This window comes from Colias croceus, chromosome Z (assembly GCF_905220415.1).
Source record: "Colias croceus chromosome Z, ilColCroc2.1".
NCBI lineage: Eukaryota > Metazoa > Arthropoda > Insecta > Lepidoptera > Pieridae > Colias > Colias croceus.
This window is the reverse complement of record NC_059568.1, coordinates 16617925-16631541: the sequence shown is the minus strand read 5'-3', so window position 1 is coordinate 16631541 and position 13617 is coordinate 16617925. Positions and strand designations below refer to the sequence as shown.

Below are 13617 nucleotides of genomic sequence, written 5' to 3'. Positions count from 1 at the left end.
TCTTAAAATTTTGTGTCTTTAAAATAATGAGTAATGACAATACATTTTTGGGATTTGTACACTTCATATACACTAATTTAGAGGTAATGCTTATCACGATATTTGAGACAAGAATAAGTCGCTGAAATAATATCTTAGCCTTATAACTAAATACATAATATATATAAGTTCTATAATTTAAATTAAGGAGACGATTCTTCAACATTGTTAAGATATTTCATCGTCTATAATCAAGCAAGTTGCAAATGTACTTGGTAGCCATTCATCATGGAATAAAATAAAACAATGCATCTTACAAATTAATACGTATTTATATTCTTCCTTTATTCAGTGCATCTTTATTTGATATTAACAAGAGTGGTTTCGTAGTAAATGCTCTACGAAGTATTTCGTAGCGAGCGCTCTACGGTGTAGACGTGCGGTCCTGTTGCAGGCTGCACGTAGACTGAGGTGGTGTGAGTGAATTTACAATGTCGAAATACAGTAGTATTGTTGTTATAAAGTAGTAGTTTTATTCATTGATAGAAGTTGACTTGTGTGGGTTGTTAATGACGGTATAAATGAATTACCCCTACAGATATAGATGTTTTACGTAAAGAGTATTGAAGAGACATTTATTTAAAAAACATACATATATATAGTTGCAGTAAATTGTTTTTTACATTACATGGTTATTATAAGCGCACTCAACGCGTCCAGAAATGTTATTGTGCTGTGATTTATGATCGCAGGGTCATTGCACGGAGCCCTTTAGTATGCGTGATGTTTATTAGGCGTGGCTTTCGTATTGTGCTGTGAATGCGTCGACGGGAAGCTTCTAAATAAGAAAATTATCGTCAAACAAAAACGGCCGTTCCCCTTTTTCAATAAAGATAATGTTAAAGAGTTAAGTAGCTTTCGCTCCGTCGGATTTAAAATGTTTCAAAGCTTACTTAACGACTTTACCGAAAACAGGGCAATTATAAATTGTGGGCCAATCCGAAATGATTATGTAATTGGAAAAATAATCTGATAAGATTTGGAAAAAGTCGGATAGACGTCAGTGGAATCTTAGATGATATTTTGTAATCATCAAAATTAGTAAAGGGTAAAAACTAGAGTAAATAAGATCGTTAAATGCTGCTATTATACGACGCATCAAACGGGGATGCACTAGTAATTTCTTGATAAATATATTTCCTATCTCATGTCACATCAAAGGCAGCGTGGAATAAACTCGATAACTGAGCAACCGAGAGTTGCGACTCGTCTAGGCGTCGAAACTCGTTACGGATCCGCAGAAAGCACGGATGCTTGGAAATATCAGCAACATGACATTATCTTACAGATAAGTACTCTTACAGCAGTAAGAGTCGCATTATGGCGCTAACGTAAATCACGTTTGTTATATGAAGTTGAAATATACACTTAACATAGAATTTGAATAATATGTTTTTTTTTCTTTATTCTAGATAGGGAAGCGCTTGACTACAATCTTTCCTGATGGAAAGCTAAATTATTATTTTATATTTCATATTGTATAATACTACAAGATATAAAGAAGCTATATTATACGTTACAAAAGATATAGACGTTTGAAAAAAAAATATGTATATTGGTAGTGCAGAGTTTTGTCGTTATGTAAAAGTTTACCATCTTCATATACCTAATGAAAAAGTAAGAAAGTTCATATGGAAAATAAAACGGTATTATTCCAATAAAACAAAGTACAGTACATTGCAGAATAAAAACCAATAAATAGACTATTGGTCATTAAATTTGGTATTGTGATCATATTAATTTCTCGGGCTTGCTACAATAAGCTTTTTTTTTTCAAAAAAATATAATATCAAAGTCCGTTTTTGGTAACTGCTTAAAATATTTTAATTAATGAATATTACGCCACATAATGTCAAATTAAACTGGTTCTATTAAAATATTGGTTTGATCTGGTTAAACAGGGTAGGCTCAGTATGTAAACAAACTCGATCGAATTGTGTCAATGCCGGTAGTGCCCTAAATTAATAATAAAGTAAATAGAGAACTTCCTATCGCCTATAATAACTGCAGCCTGGAACATCCGAGGCTCAATTTAATTAATTGACTTCCTTCATTATAAAGCTAAGACTGCAGCCGACGGCGGCGGGGAAAATATATGTTATGCATTCATAATTTTAATAGGAACATACGCCTTATGAGGCTAACGAATCTGCCTACACCAAGCTCTCTTCAAAGGAGGAAATATTACTATAAATATATGTATTAATTATGAATGCTTCGCACAGGGCTTCCTGCCGTGAAACTATATATTCGAATCAAATTTGTGACTAATTATTATTTTCTTTTTAGAAATGTAACATAAATATTCCTATAAAGTAGTCTTTCCTTTAATAAGCATCTTCTAGGAAGGCGGACTGAATTTAATGAAAAATAAACAAAGTTATTTGAAAACTCTAAATAACAGGAAAAATGCACTTAACGCTAGAAAATAGAATTTTCATTTCAAATGGTTTCTTAGATATTGGATTGCAAAGACCAAGCAGCTGTTAAATACGTTGCATTAAAATAAAATTTCCAGCGACTGCTTTCTAGAAATATCGCTACTAATAAAGTTAACATAATGTTGATAATATAATTGAGACAATTCTGTTAAATTGCTTCAATTACCGGACACCTTCGCTGATGGTTTCATCGTAATAGAAATTTAATATTAATAGTGAGAACAATAAGCGCTGCACACAGGGTGACGGCTCAGGGTCGCAATCAGACGTCACCTATGAGCGTCATCAATAAATTGTATGCGATATATCCGATAATGGGGTCAGGTTCATCTAAAGTTCTAATTTGAAAAAGTCGGTCATTGTTTTGTTCGATATAAATATTTAACTACAATATTCGTTTTTAGAAACCTGTTAATTAACAATATCTTTGGTCTTTTTACTTAGATATTATATATGGCTCATTTTGTTGGTGTTAATGTAGCGTGTGAAGCGTGGGTGCAAGGCACACCTGTTTCGCTGATCGATTCTTATGAACCTTCACGTGAAGGTAACTAGGCTTAATTTATTAACGAACAACTTAAAGATAGAGCGATACGACATCAATTGAAGCCTGCTTGTAAAGAATAAGCGGGAAGCGATACTTAAGAAGCGATTTGTCCCCGTCGATTGCCGGCCATTATTTATTGATAGCGCCGTCAGTATCGCCCCATTTCTCCGAGGGAATTACAAAACTTGATAAAATATTTTTGTTATAGTTATGAAGCTCGGCCGGGTTCCATTCGTTTAATTATTCACTTGTTTATTTTGTTCTCTAGCTCTATCTGTTTTTTTAATGCTCAAAAAGTATTCGGTTTAGTTTTTTAAAATGAATGTTGTTTTAATTGGTGATTCGGCGATATTGTTTCCAGTTCTTATAGCTATTTAAATAGAATTCAAACTAGCTGAATAACTTTGGTTTTATTTATTTATTTTTTGAATTAACGGTATATAATTACTTCACTTACTTCATTACAATAAATTCTGTTAATTGAAAGTAGAAAGTTCTTTTTATTTCATTCTCAATAAGTCATATTGACACAAGTTTGTGCTTTCAAGCGTATCCCGTTTCGAAGAAAGTGCATCGCGATATTTATGTCGTAAATAAACAGCTCGTGTAAAATTTCAAATAGCAATAATCCGATCTTGTGATCGCCCACGACACCTCCATTGTACCGCGTCACACCGCGGGACAGGACAGTTCACAGAGAGATATTGCATTCTTTGACAGCTGGTATCTACCTAGCTCACACTAAAAGTTTTGCGTTTCTGGCCACTCATAAAGGTTTGAATTTCGAATGTTATATTTTTTTAACATAAAATGAAGTCTCATAAGTTGAGGAAAAAAAAATTTGGCGGGAAGCGCTTGTCAATTTTTTTTTATCTCAAGTTGAAGTTCGTTGTCCGTAGCAAAAACGGTACTAACACGAAACAATTTTAGGGCGATGATTTTTGATGATTTTAAAAGTTCGCTTTCTCCGAAAGCTTGCACTGCTCGCCTTCAAAATACTTTTGGGAGGGAAGCACCTTATTTGAGCACTGTAAGGCATTGATATGCTGAATTTCATCGCAGTCGTATTTCTCTCTATGATGAAATTCGTGAAGGTCGACCCTCAACTGCGATCACGGAGGAAAATATGGCTACCGTCGGACGACTAATTTAAGAAAATTGTCATTTCACTTATTAGGAGATTCGAGGACATTTGGAGATTGGTTTGAGCCAAATTCAGAAAATTTTACATGAACATTTCAAAGTTAGGAAGCTTGGTTGCCGGTGGATTGCTCCCAAACTCACTCCAGAACAAAAACGACATCGAGTAGATTGGTGTTAAGAAATGCTATTAAAGTACAATTACGGACATTCTAATGCCGTGTATAATATCGTGACAGGATATGTAATATGAATACATGGTTATATTCCAGAAAGAAAACACCAATATTCTTTGTGGGTGTTTGAAAGTGACAGCAAACCAACGAAATTGAGGCAGGCGATAAGGGTCGGCAAACAAATGATTGCATTATTTTTCTCTAAGACGAATCCTGTCTGCACTATCCCACTTGAGAAACAAAAGACTGTTAAAGCCGAGTGATACACCACTATTTGTTTGCCCAATGTCTTAGAAAAAATAAGAGAAAAGCGACCTAGAAGTCACATCTTGTTGCACCATGACAGTGCTTCGGCGCACACCGCGAACAAAACAAAGTCATTTTTGGCTTCTGAAAACATAGAGCACTTGACCCATGCCGCACGCAGTCCCAACCTAGCACCTTGCGATCTCTTCCTTTTCCCAAAAATCTATGATTCAATGAGTGGTTCGACATTTACGTGGCCAGAAGAGGCCGTGGTTGCTTTCAAAGAGCACGCAGAAAACATACCCTCGGACCAATGGTCCTCATGTTCCCAGAAATGGTTTGAACGGATGAAAAAGTGTTTTAAATGTAACGGAGAATACTTTAAAAAGTAGTAAATATAATATTAGACAAATAAATTGTTTTATATATTAGTTACGCAAAACTTTCAGTGTGGCCCACGTATTGTACAGAGAACAGGATAAAGGCTGATTTACGCTACACCATCGCGACCGGTCGTGCCCCGCCCGTCCGGGGCGCGATCAAACATTATTGTGTACTTTTGTTTGAAGTGATCCATGCCTGATTGCGGCACGGCCCGTCCCCGGCACGGTGTAGCGTGCTTAGAATAACTCGATGCACCGGCTATGCAAAACGGGTAAACTTAAAAATATTTGACCAGGTCGCGGCACTATAATCTGGCGGACTCTAATTTTGTTGACCGCGGTCAGGGTCGCTGTTGAATCATTACTTCGCGAGTTCTGATTGAAATAACAATAGAACCTTTATCGGCTTTATTGGTGAAGCCTCGATTTATAGATATGACGTCTGCGATATTTTGTCTCGTTTTATGTTTTTGATTTTGATAATTTGATAATAAGACTTTTATTACTATTTTTGTTAATCAATAGATTGGTTCGGTAGGAAAATCTACATCCTAGTGTATATCATAAATTATCGGTAATTATGTAATAAGTTATAAATGTTTAAGCGCAGTGTTCGGGCAATAGGACGGTGACGGTATAGGTATTTCAGTTATTCTATATAACACGCTACATGTAACACAATGTCCTTTTTTATTTAGGAATTTTATGAAAAAAATAGGATTTAAGTTCTAATTACAGCACTTTTCGTTATAATCGCTTAATTACTATATTAATAACAATGTACATAATGACGCTACGTAATTGGCAATATCGCGGTAAAAGATTCGGTGTAAGCGGCTTTCCCGGATAATGCGGTCCTCGTCGACGACGCTTAGAAAATAAAATGAAAATCATCACAAATAAAAACAAAACAAAGCCGGCGTTTTTAAATCACGTGCATTGAGAAAGGAAAGAGCACGCAATTACTTGCGGCGTAACAAACGCGACACCTTTGTAGCTGCGTATTATTTGTTAAAAATAAACATTTTTTGTTCACTTTTGTATGGGAGATGAAAGGGCGGTACATTGGCGTAGGTGTTGGAATATATTCTGTTGTTAATGCGGTGTCTCGTTTGTTATGGGTATTAAATGTTTGAGTTATAAAGCCTGCGAATTACGGTTTCAATTCGTTGAAGTCTTAATACGAAATGTTTTCAGCTTCTTCGAATGGGGGAAAAAATCCTATTACACGTGAATCTTGGGATTTGCACTGCATTCAGTTTGAGCAACTGCTTACACGTCATATTTTTGATTCTATGTGAGCAAAGTATTGAAATATTGGACAAAATTTACTTGTGCGCTTTGATTTCTGACGCAGATATCTGAATTATCTGGGACACTCGTAATTTGGATAACAAATAGTAATATTTCGACACAATAAAGTGTAAGATTATTGTTGAACTTACTGGCACAAAAATAGCGTCGTTAACCAAATGAAGGATTTTCAGGTATTGGTAAATTTATTTTATTTCAATTTATAAATATTTATTGTTGCAAATGCGTTTTGAAAGGATTCGGATGCCGCATTGAAAATCAAGAATTTATCTTGGCAAAGAGCGCAACTTATAAAAAGCAGGCACTATTTGGCAAGCTGGGTGACGTGTAGTGAGATAGGACTGCGTCACGCCTTCAGCCGCTTGGCAAACGATGCGTTTGTCTGCTAGGAAAGTCTACATCACGCATGAGTATAGGGACGAGGGCTCCTGGGTGTGATCCCTAATGGGGGAAAAATGTCTGATGGGCAGGATACAGAAAGCTAACTATTTAAAGTACCTACTACCTATAGTTTATCTAAGAAAAAATTGTCTGTGAAACGGCACTATAATGCATCTGTGCCATTCCCCACACGGGTCTAACTATATACTTCCAAAAGTACATATAATATTTTAATGTGGAGACTCTTTGGTTTGCCCGACGATCCACCCTATGTATGAGACTGCAAGTAAGTTTTGCATGTACAAGCAATTTTGTTTGAGTGGTGAGAATAAGCTGCATAGTTCAAGAATCTAACAGCGTTTGATAAGATTAGCTATGCTGAGAATGTTGTGGTTTTAGTATAACTATTTGCTAGCTGTTGTTCAGATGCTTAAAGTCATTATATAGGTTCGTTTATATATACAAGATATTTAGATATTTATTTTTATTGCTTTTATTTTTCAGGGTAACTTACATCTAATATGATGTTACGAATACGGTGAAATTAATTCAGAATTAAAGTCTAGAAATTCGTAGTTGTAGCCACGCATATACTTCTACATAGTATTTCTTAGTATTTCATAATTTCATATATGAAAAGATGATAAAATTGTTATGTTCCATTTTATAAATAGTTGCCATATAAAATGGAAATGTCAGATCTTCGAAAAACTCATTCCTTATAACCAAGAACAGTTTGAAAATGTGCAGTGAATCTTGCATTCTGATTAGATTATTCCGAAATGCAAGCTGGCCTTCATTGCATTCGTTGATCAGCTCTCTGAGCGAGCACCGTTTCATTAGAGACGCAAATATCAGTAATAATAAATGAACAGGGAATTTATTTTCCTTTTACTTGAACTTCTCTATCCGTTCGGTTTAAATAAATATTTATTTGCAATGTCTCTGAGCTTATTTTTCTCGGTAATTATAAGCGAAAGACGCGGCCCGTGAATGGAGCGCATTGATGCGACCTTTATGGAAGTTTGCTATCAATTCGACGCTTATATTTTTAGCTCTTGTATTTTTTATGTTTGTTGCTTTTATTGACGTATTGGGGAGATACAATGGGCAATTTGTTTTTTTATAAGCATGGCTTTATATTTTAAGTTAAAATTGATATGTATGTTGCAGTATACATGATCTTAAATGGAAAATGCTTTATATAATTTGTCCTTTTGTATTTACACCTGACCCGAAAACAATCGTTTCGTAAACGTATTTAATAGTGTTTTAAAAGAAAATTGCTATTCGGGGCGCACACAAAACCAACAAATCACAGATCAAAAATGTTCCCACAAATACATTAGAATACTGCGCTGTAAGCTGCGCTTTGTGGTAGAAATTATACTTTCTCTTTTTTTACAGTCACATCGACTTTAAAGGTCGATCCAATCAGTCCCACAAGAAAAGAAAAGATTAGAAATTTCTGACAAATTTATATCTAGCAATTTTTACTTCATAGCAAAATTTTCCTGTGCCAATGCTCGTTTAAGTTCAATATTAAAAGTGCCTCTTCCACCAGATCCGCGAGCACCTGGAGCCGCTGGAGATCATGGCGTCGCTGCTGGCTGCCATCGCCCACGACATGGACCACCCGGGCGTCAACCAGCCCTTCCTGATTGCGACCTCCAACCACTTGGCGGCTCTGTACCAGGTAACTAGAATATGACTCTTTATTGAAAGAAATATGGAGATTGAATGGAGTTGTGAAGTGCATAAAACAGTTTCGCACAGTTTTCAAATATTTTGTCTATTAGTTTTTGTCTATAAAACTATGTCGCGTGTGAGTTCAGTTTTTGTTCTACTACGAGTAACTTAAACATATCAATTTAAGTTCAATGACGTCAAAAGGATCGTTATAGTATATTGTTTTTGAATATGCACTACCCCGAATCATCGTTACAAGCCGGGACGCGAAGCTAGTATATAGGTATTCAATTTGAATTAAAAACATGTGCAATGGATATTTCACACATCACACATGTAAACACGTATCCCGTATCTGTGTGGACGTGACGGGACTGTTCATTCATTATTTACAATTATAGCTTATATATGGCGTAACCCTTTTTGAAAAACTATGGTATAGCTAGGCTAATTGCGAGAATTCCGCTACATAAAGTACCAGTGGTCCCGTGGTTTTACCCGCATGGCTCAAGTCCTATTGGTCTTGCGGTAATGATATATAACCTATGGCCTATCTCGATAAATGGGCAATCTACCACTGAAAGATTTTTTTCAAAACGGACCACTAGTTTATGAGATTAAGGAGTTCAAACAAATTCTTCACCTTTGTGTATTAAGTAAAGATTGGCCTAATATCGTTTGTGACTAGCGAAGATATTAAAGTGATTATTCTGTTATTCCTTCGGACTTTTCGATTATTACGTTCCGATATACTTAGGTGGGGGCGTAATTTGTTCCGAATTAAGGAATTATTGAATATTGCAAAGTCGGCTGGTTTAGACGTTGATGTTACGTCTTTTCTTGTTGCTAAGGCCGGATGAATTTTTTCTAAAATAACTGTAAAATTATTTTTGTTGAAGAACATAATGAATGAGACATGAAACTGGTATTTGATCAATATTTTTCTTAGAAATCAAGTACAAAAGTACTTATTTTATTACATGTCATTGTCCAAAAATGTATAATATGTTGGAATAAAAAGTCGTCTTGTGTCATATAAATTAGTTGACTTTCTTGATTAAAATTTAAAGTTGCAACAGTGAAATTACACGCTAGGCGGCCGGACCGAGTTTGACAACATAGAATAATAAAATTGCAGTTTTATGTTAAAAGCTTTTTAGGATTTACATTTGGTTATAATAAATTCATAACAAAGTAAGGAGATTTTTATGTTATGCCGTTTTAACTTGTAATTTTTATTTTAACAAACGTGACTGGATATGCTTTTTGCAACTCAATAGGTACCAATTTGCATTAAGTCGTTAGTTTTCATAACTTTATTTAATTTCGAAGTTTTTATCAGGGCAATAATGCCACATTTCATAAATCTGTTTAAAATTAAATTATACGCATATTTAAGTTCCTAAATTCCAAAGGTTTCGAGACATTTTCATCATCGATCTCATTTTAAGTTGAACTGAAATACACAACATTGTTCCCATTTAAATTTGTGTATTAAACTGTTGGTATCCACTTGGAATAGTTTTCACATTTGGCCAACTATCGATTGAATAAGTTATAGTGGTTGGAATAGTCGCGGCGACTGATGGGTAATTCCTTCGACGAAATTGCATGTAATATGTACACATAAAGTGGCACGATTCAACCGAGCAAATATTTAGCTTTAAAATTGCTGGAATTGCCCCCACAAGTTGTATTTATTTGTCCACTGTGCTTGCAATTTTTAGGTATTAGGGTCCAATCTTTTGAACTTTTATGTTCTCGAAACGGGCTCTTTGACGAGTGGCCTGTCATTTCGCGCAAACATGCAAAGCCCCTGTAGGATTTGATATCCTGTAAATAAAATTTGGCAATTACTTGGTTAAAACGAGTATAGTGCTTGTGTTTAATGTTCGGCTAACACTCGCGCGTTTGGTGAAGCAAGGGTGATCGCGGCTATTGCTGTTGTAAACAAATCATTTCATGTTTTCTCTTGAAAATTGTGCTTATTGCAGTTGTACTGATTGTATACTCTGCAACGATTCACAAAATATTTCTGCATAACACACAACAATTATAAACCTGACAATGTAACATCATTTCCATCAATACCTTTGTTAAGGTGCCCTGAATTTCATTCTGAATAACATTCATGAAATATTGAACTTAGCCATCTATGCTTTACAATATCCATTTCCCCACACAATGCCTGATCATGTCATTGGCTATTGTATTTACAGTGGCCATTCGTGATTGGCAGAATGATTGACGCACGGCAACAGGCGAATGTTGCACAAACTATCAGCCACCAAAGACCTGTTATAAACGGCTTTTGTGAAAGCCGCGTAACAAAGACCGACACTGAAACTGAAATTTGTGTACATGACACGCGGGAATGGGATTTGATTTCACGTTTTCAATACAATTACAATTTCAGCTTAATTCTTCTAGTTTTTCAAATAGATGTTGTTATAATACCTATATTTCGCGTTTATAAACTGACGATAATTTTTGACACATTACAATATTGACCGCCTTCTCGACAGTATCGAAGAGTTCGTTTCCCGACCAGGAAGAATAAATAAACTTGCCAGACCTGGGATGGCATGTCTTATTCTATCAGGTATTTTTAATCTGAAAGATTTGGCAAGACAGAAGGCAGATCGCATTTGCTCGTAAAAACGTTCATTTAATCATGTAATATGACCCATACCCCAAGACCAAACAACAAGCTTACCTTATTCTTCGGTATAAGTCGCTTCCACCTAATTTGTGTACGTTGTCGCAGAACACCTCGGTACTGGAGAACCACCACTGGCGCTCAGCCGTAAGCTGCCTCATCGAGAGCGGGCTGTTCGAGCGCGAGCTGCGCGTGCGGCTCGAGCGGCAGGTCAGCTCGCTGATACTCGCCACCGACATCACGCGCCAGCAGGAGTACTTGAGCCAGTTTAAGGTTAGTGTGTGCACGTGTGTGGGGGGAAGGGATTAGATTGGGGTGTGTTTTAACGAGGTATGATGCTTGGTAAGACAAGGTTTATGTATGGATTAAAGGAGCGGTTAAATACAAATTTGAGTAAGAAGTCTCGGTTTCTAGTATTTTGGGCTGACCGTTGATATGATATATTTTATCAACTTAGTCAGTTAGTTTTCTGATACTGTATAATTATTCGGTAATAAAGTCCAGTTTATCAACTGAACGGCTTTCCTTTTAGCTGTAGCTATATTATATACTTATACTTAAGTTGGAAAAGTTCGATAATCAATTTCATATAAAACCGTGGAATCACTACAGGTATACGATTCCTGTCGGTCCAAACTGTTTCTCTAAATATGCAGGTTTACAGTCGGCAGTCGGCACAATGGAGTTAAAACTAACTTTAATAGAGTTTTGTATTGATTCGAAACAATGGACGTGAAAATTGTGTGCTATTTTATCAAGAAATATTGTTTTCATTTCGAATGTTAAATTCGGTTTTGAAACTTGAATCAAATATGGTACAAATGACTAATAACAATACAATGAAATTTCGATTACTGTTGTAAATATTACACATAAATAAGAAATTGTATTAGAATTTAAAACACAAATCACCGTTTACCTGAATAAAATGTTAAATTATAAAATTGTGGGTAGAGCTTAATAAAAAATAAATATATATAAACGACGAATTGCTAAATTCTTTATTAAAGGATAAAATTGTACCTTGACTTAAGCGGCTGTTTTTGATTGTAATTAAAACTGATCCCATAATTATACCAATTACGGCTTAAGCTTGTTTAAAAATATACCGTTTTGTGTTCTATACAGTTTTGAATATTTGCGGATTGGCGGAAATAGATTTTATATTTTTATTGCTTTTAAACTAAAATATTTCTCAATTCAACTACACTTTTACTACATAAGAAAATAGTTTCTATTTAGACGACTCGGAAAGAAGCTCTAGCTTAGCGTTTACCTTATAAATGTAACAAAAATAATTCAACATTAATAATAACTGAAATAATGAATGCAGCATGCTTTGGTTAATTATTCGTTCTGCGGTTTGTAATATGCAAATGCGTTGTAAGGATGTAGGAAGTTACGTCTAACTCGATTCATAGTCAGACAGACTTGGTGCTAAACTTCACTTAACTAAATTCATACAGTCTGTTATGTTCCCACACCTGTGCAATAGATGTACATGCATTATATTATTCATAGAGATATATAGATGTTGGAGAAGGCATCGACTTTTTGTCGCGAATACAAAGTATGTCGATCCCTACGTTAGTTTGCATGTGATACGGTCTTTGAGCGAAGCTAGTTTAGCAACTATTTATTATAGTGCTAAAAACTATCAGAGTTTCATAAGCTTCAAGTATTGATAAAAAATAACAATTATATGCACTCTCTTAAAATATTTAACTATTATATTACATATTTATCCAACGCATATACACATCTGCAGAGTAGACATGTAAGTAATGTTAGCCATTAGTGAAATTCGGTTGTATTTTCGTTGTATCTCCCCTGCCCCCCTCTGTCCCCTGCCCCCTTTCCCCGCCGCTGCACTCAAATACAATTTCCACGGAATTAATTATTAAAACTTTTGGGAAAGCGGAGAATGTTTGCTGCGATGCGATTTTAAAATTATTTTCTCAGAAAGTCCCTGCGATATTTATCTTAGTTGTTGTTTGTTGCGTCTAAGCTAGTGCTTACGTTCCGGACGAAATTAATTTTCTAAATGAAGTCAATATTGACTCTCGTGATGTTTGCTCTCGCATCATTCCGACTCCAATTGGCCATTTATTAAATTGATGGCCGTGAAATGCGACTCCTTGTGATGAGTAAATGTGCTTTACAGTTTATAGTTTCCAATAAAAGGGCGATCAGATGTTTCATTCTGTTACGGTATTGCGTCGTGGGCGGTTCTTTTTACGCAATGTAAAATATTTACGCCGAGAGGCATTTCTGGAAATGATTCAAAGGCTGTATCATGAAAATTACTTGGTTTTAAAATGTATTTCTATGAATTATGTTGTTATTATTTTGGCTCTGAAGTTTTACGAATTAAACCGATGTACAATTTGTGAATTATTATTCACAAATTGTATATGCAGGAGAAATTAAAATTTAATTTAAGTAATGAATATTGTAGCGTGTCATTTTATTAGATTGGTTTAATAATGTTCTTTTATTTTTTCTTAATATCACCGAGAATAGAAATACAAAATTTCAGTGCGAAAACACGACAATTGTTAGAATATACAAGCACTCAATTTAGAATTTAGCGTTCCCGTGT

The 13617-nt window shown here is 35.2% G+C and overlaps 1 protein-coding gene across 3 annotated transcripts in view; it reads left to right on the top strand.

The window, feature by feature from the left end:
- The window catches only part of LOC123704944 (cAMP-specific 3',5'-cyclic phosphodiesterase 4A-like), a 95773-nt gene that overhangs the window by 63316 nt on the left and 18840 nt on the right, over nucleotides 1–13617 (top strand). For all 3 annotated transcript variants that reach the window (XM_045653447.1, XM_045653448.1, XM_045653449.1), the window contains 2 exons: nucleotides 8232–8363; nucleotides 11124–11288. In XM_045653447.1, coding sequence (XP_045509403.1) covers nucleotides 8232–8363; nucleotides 11124–11288 — 297 coding nt within the window. The remainder of the gene's footprint in view (nucleotides 1–8231; nucleotides 8364–11123; nucleotides 11289–13617) is intronic.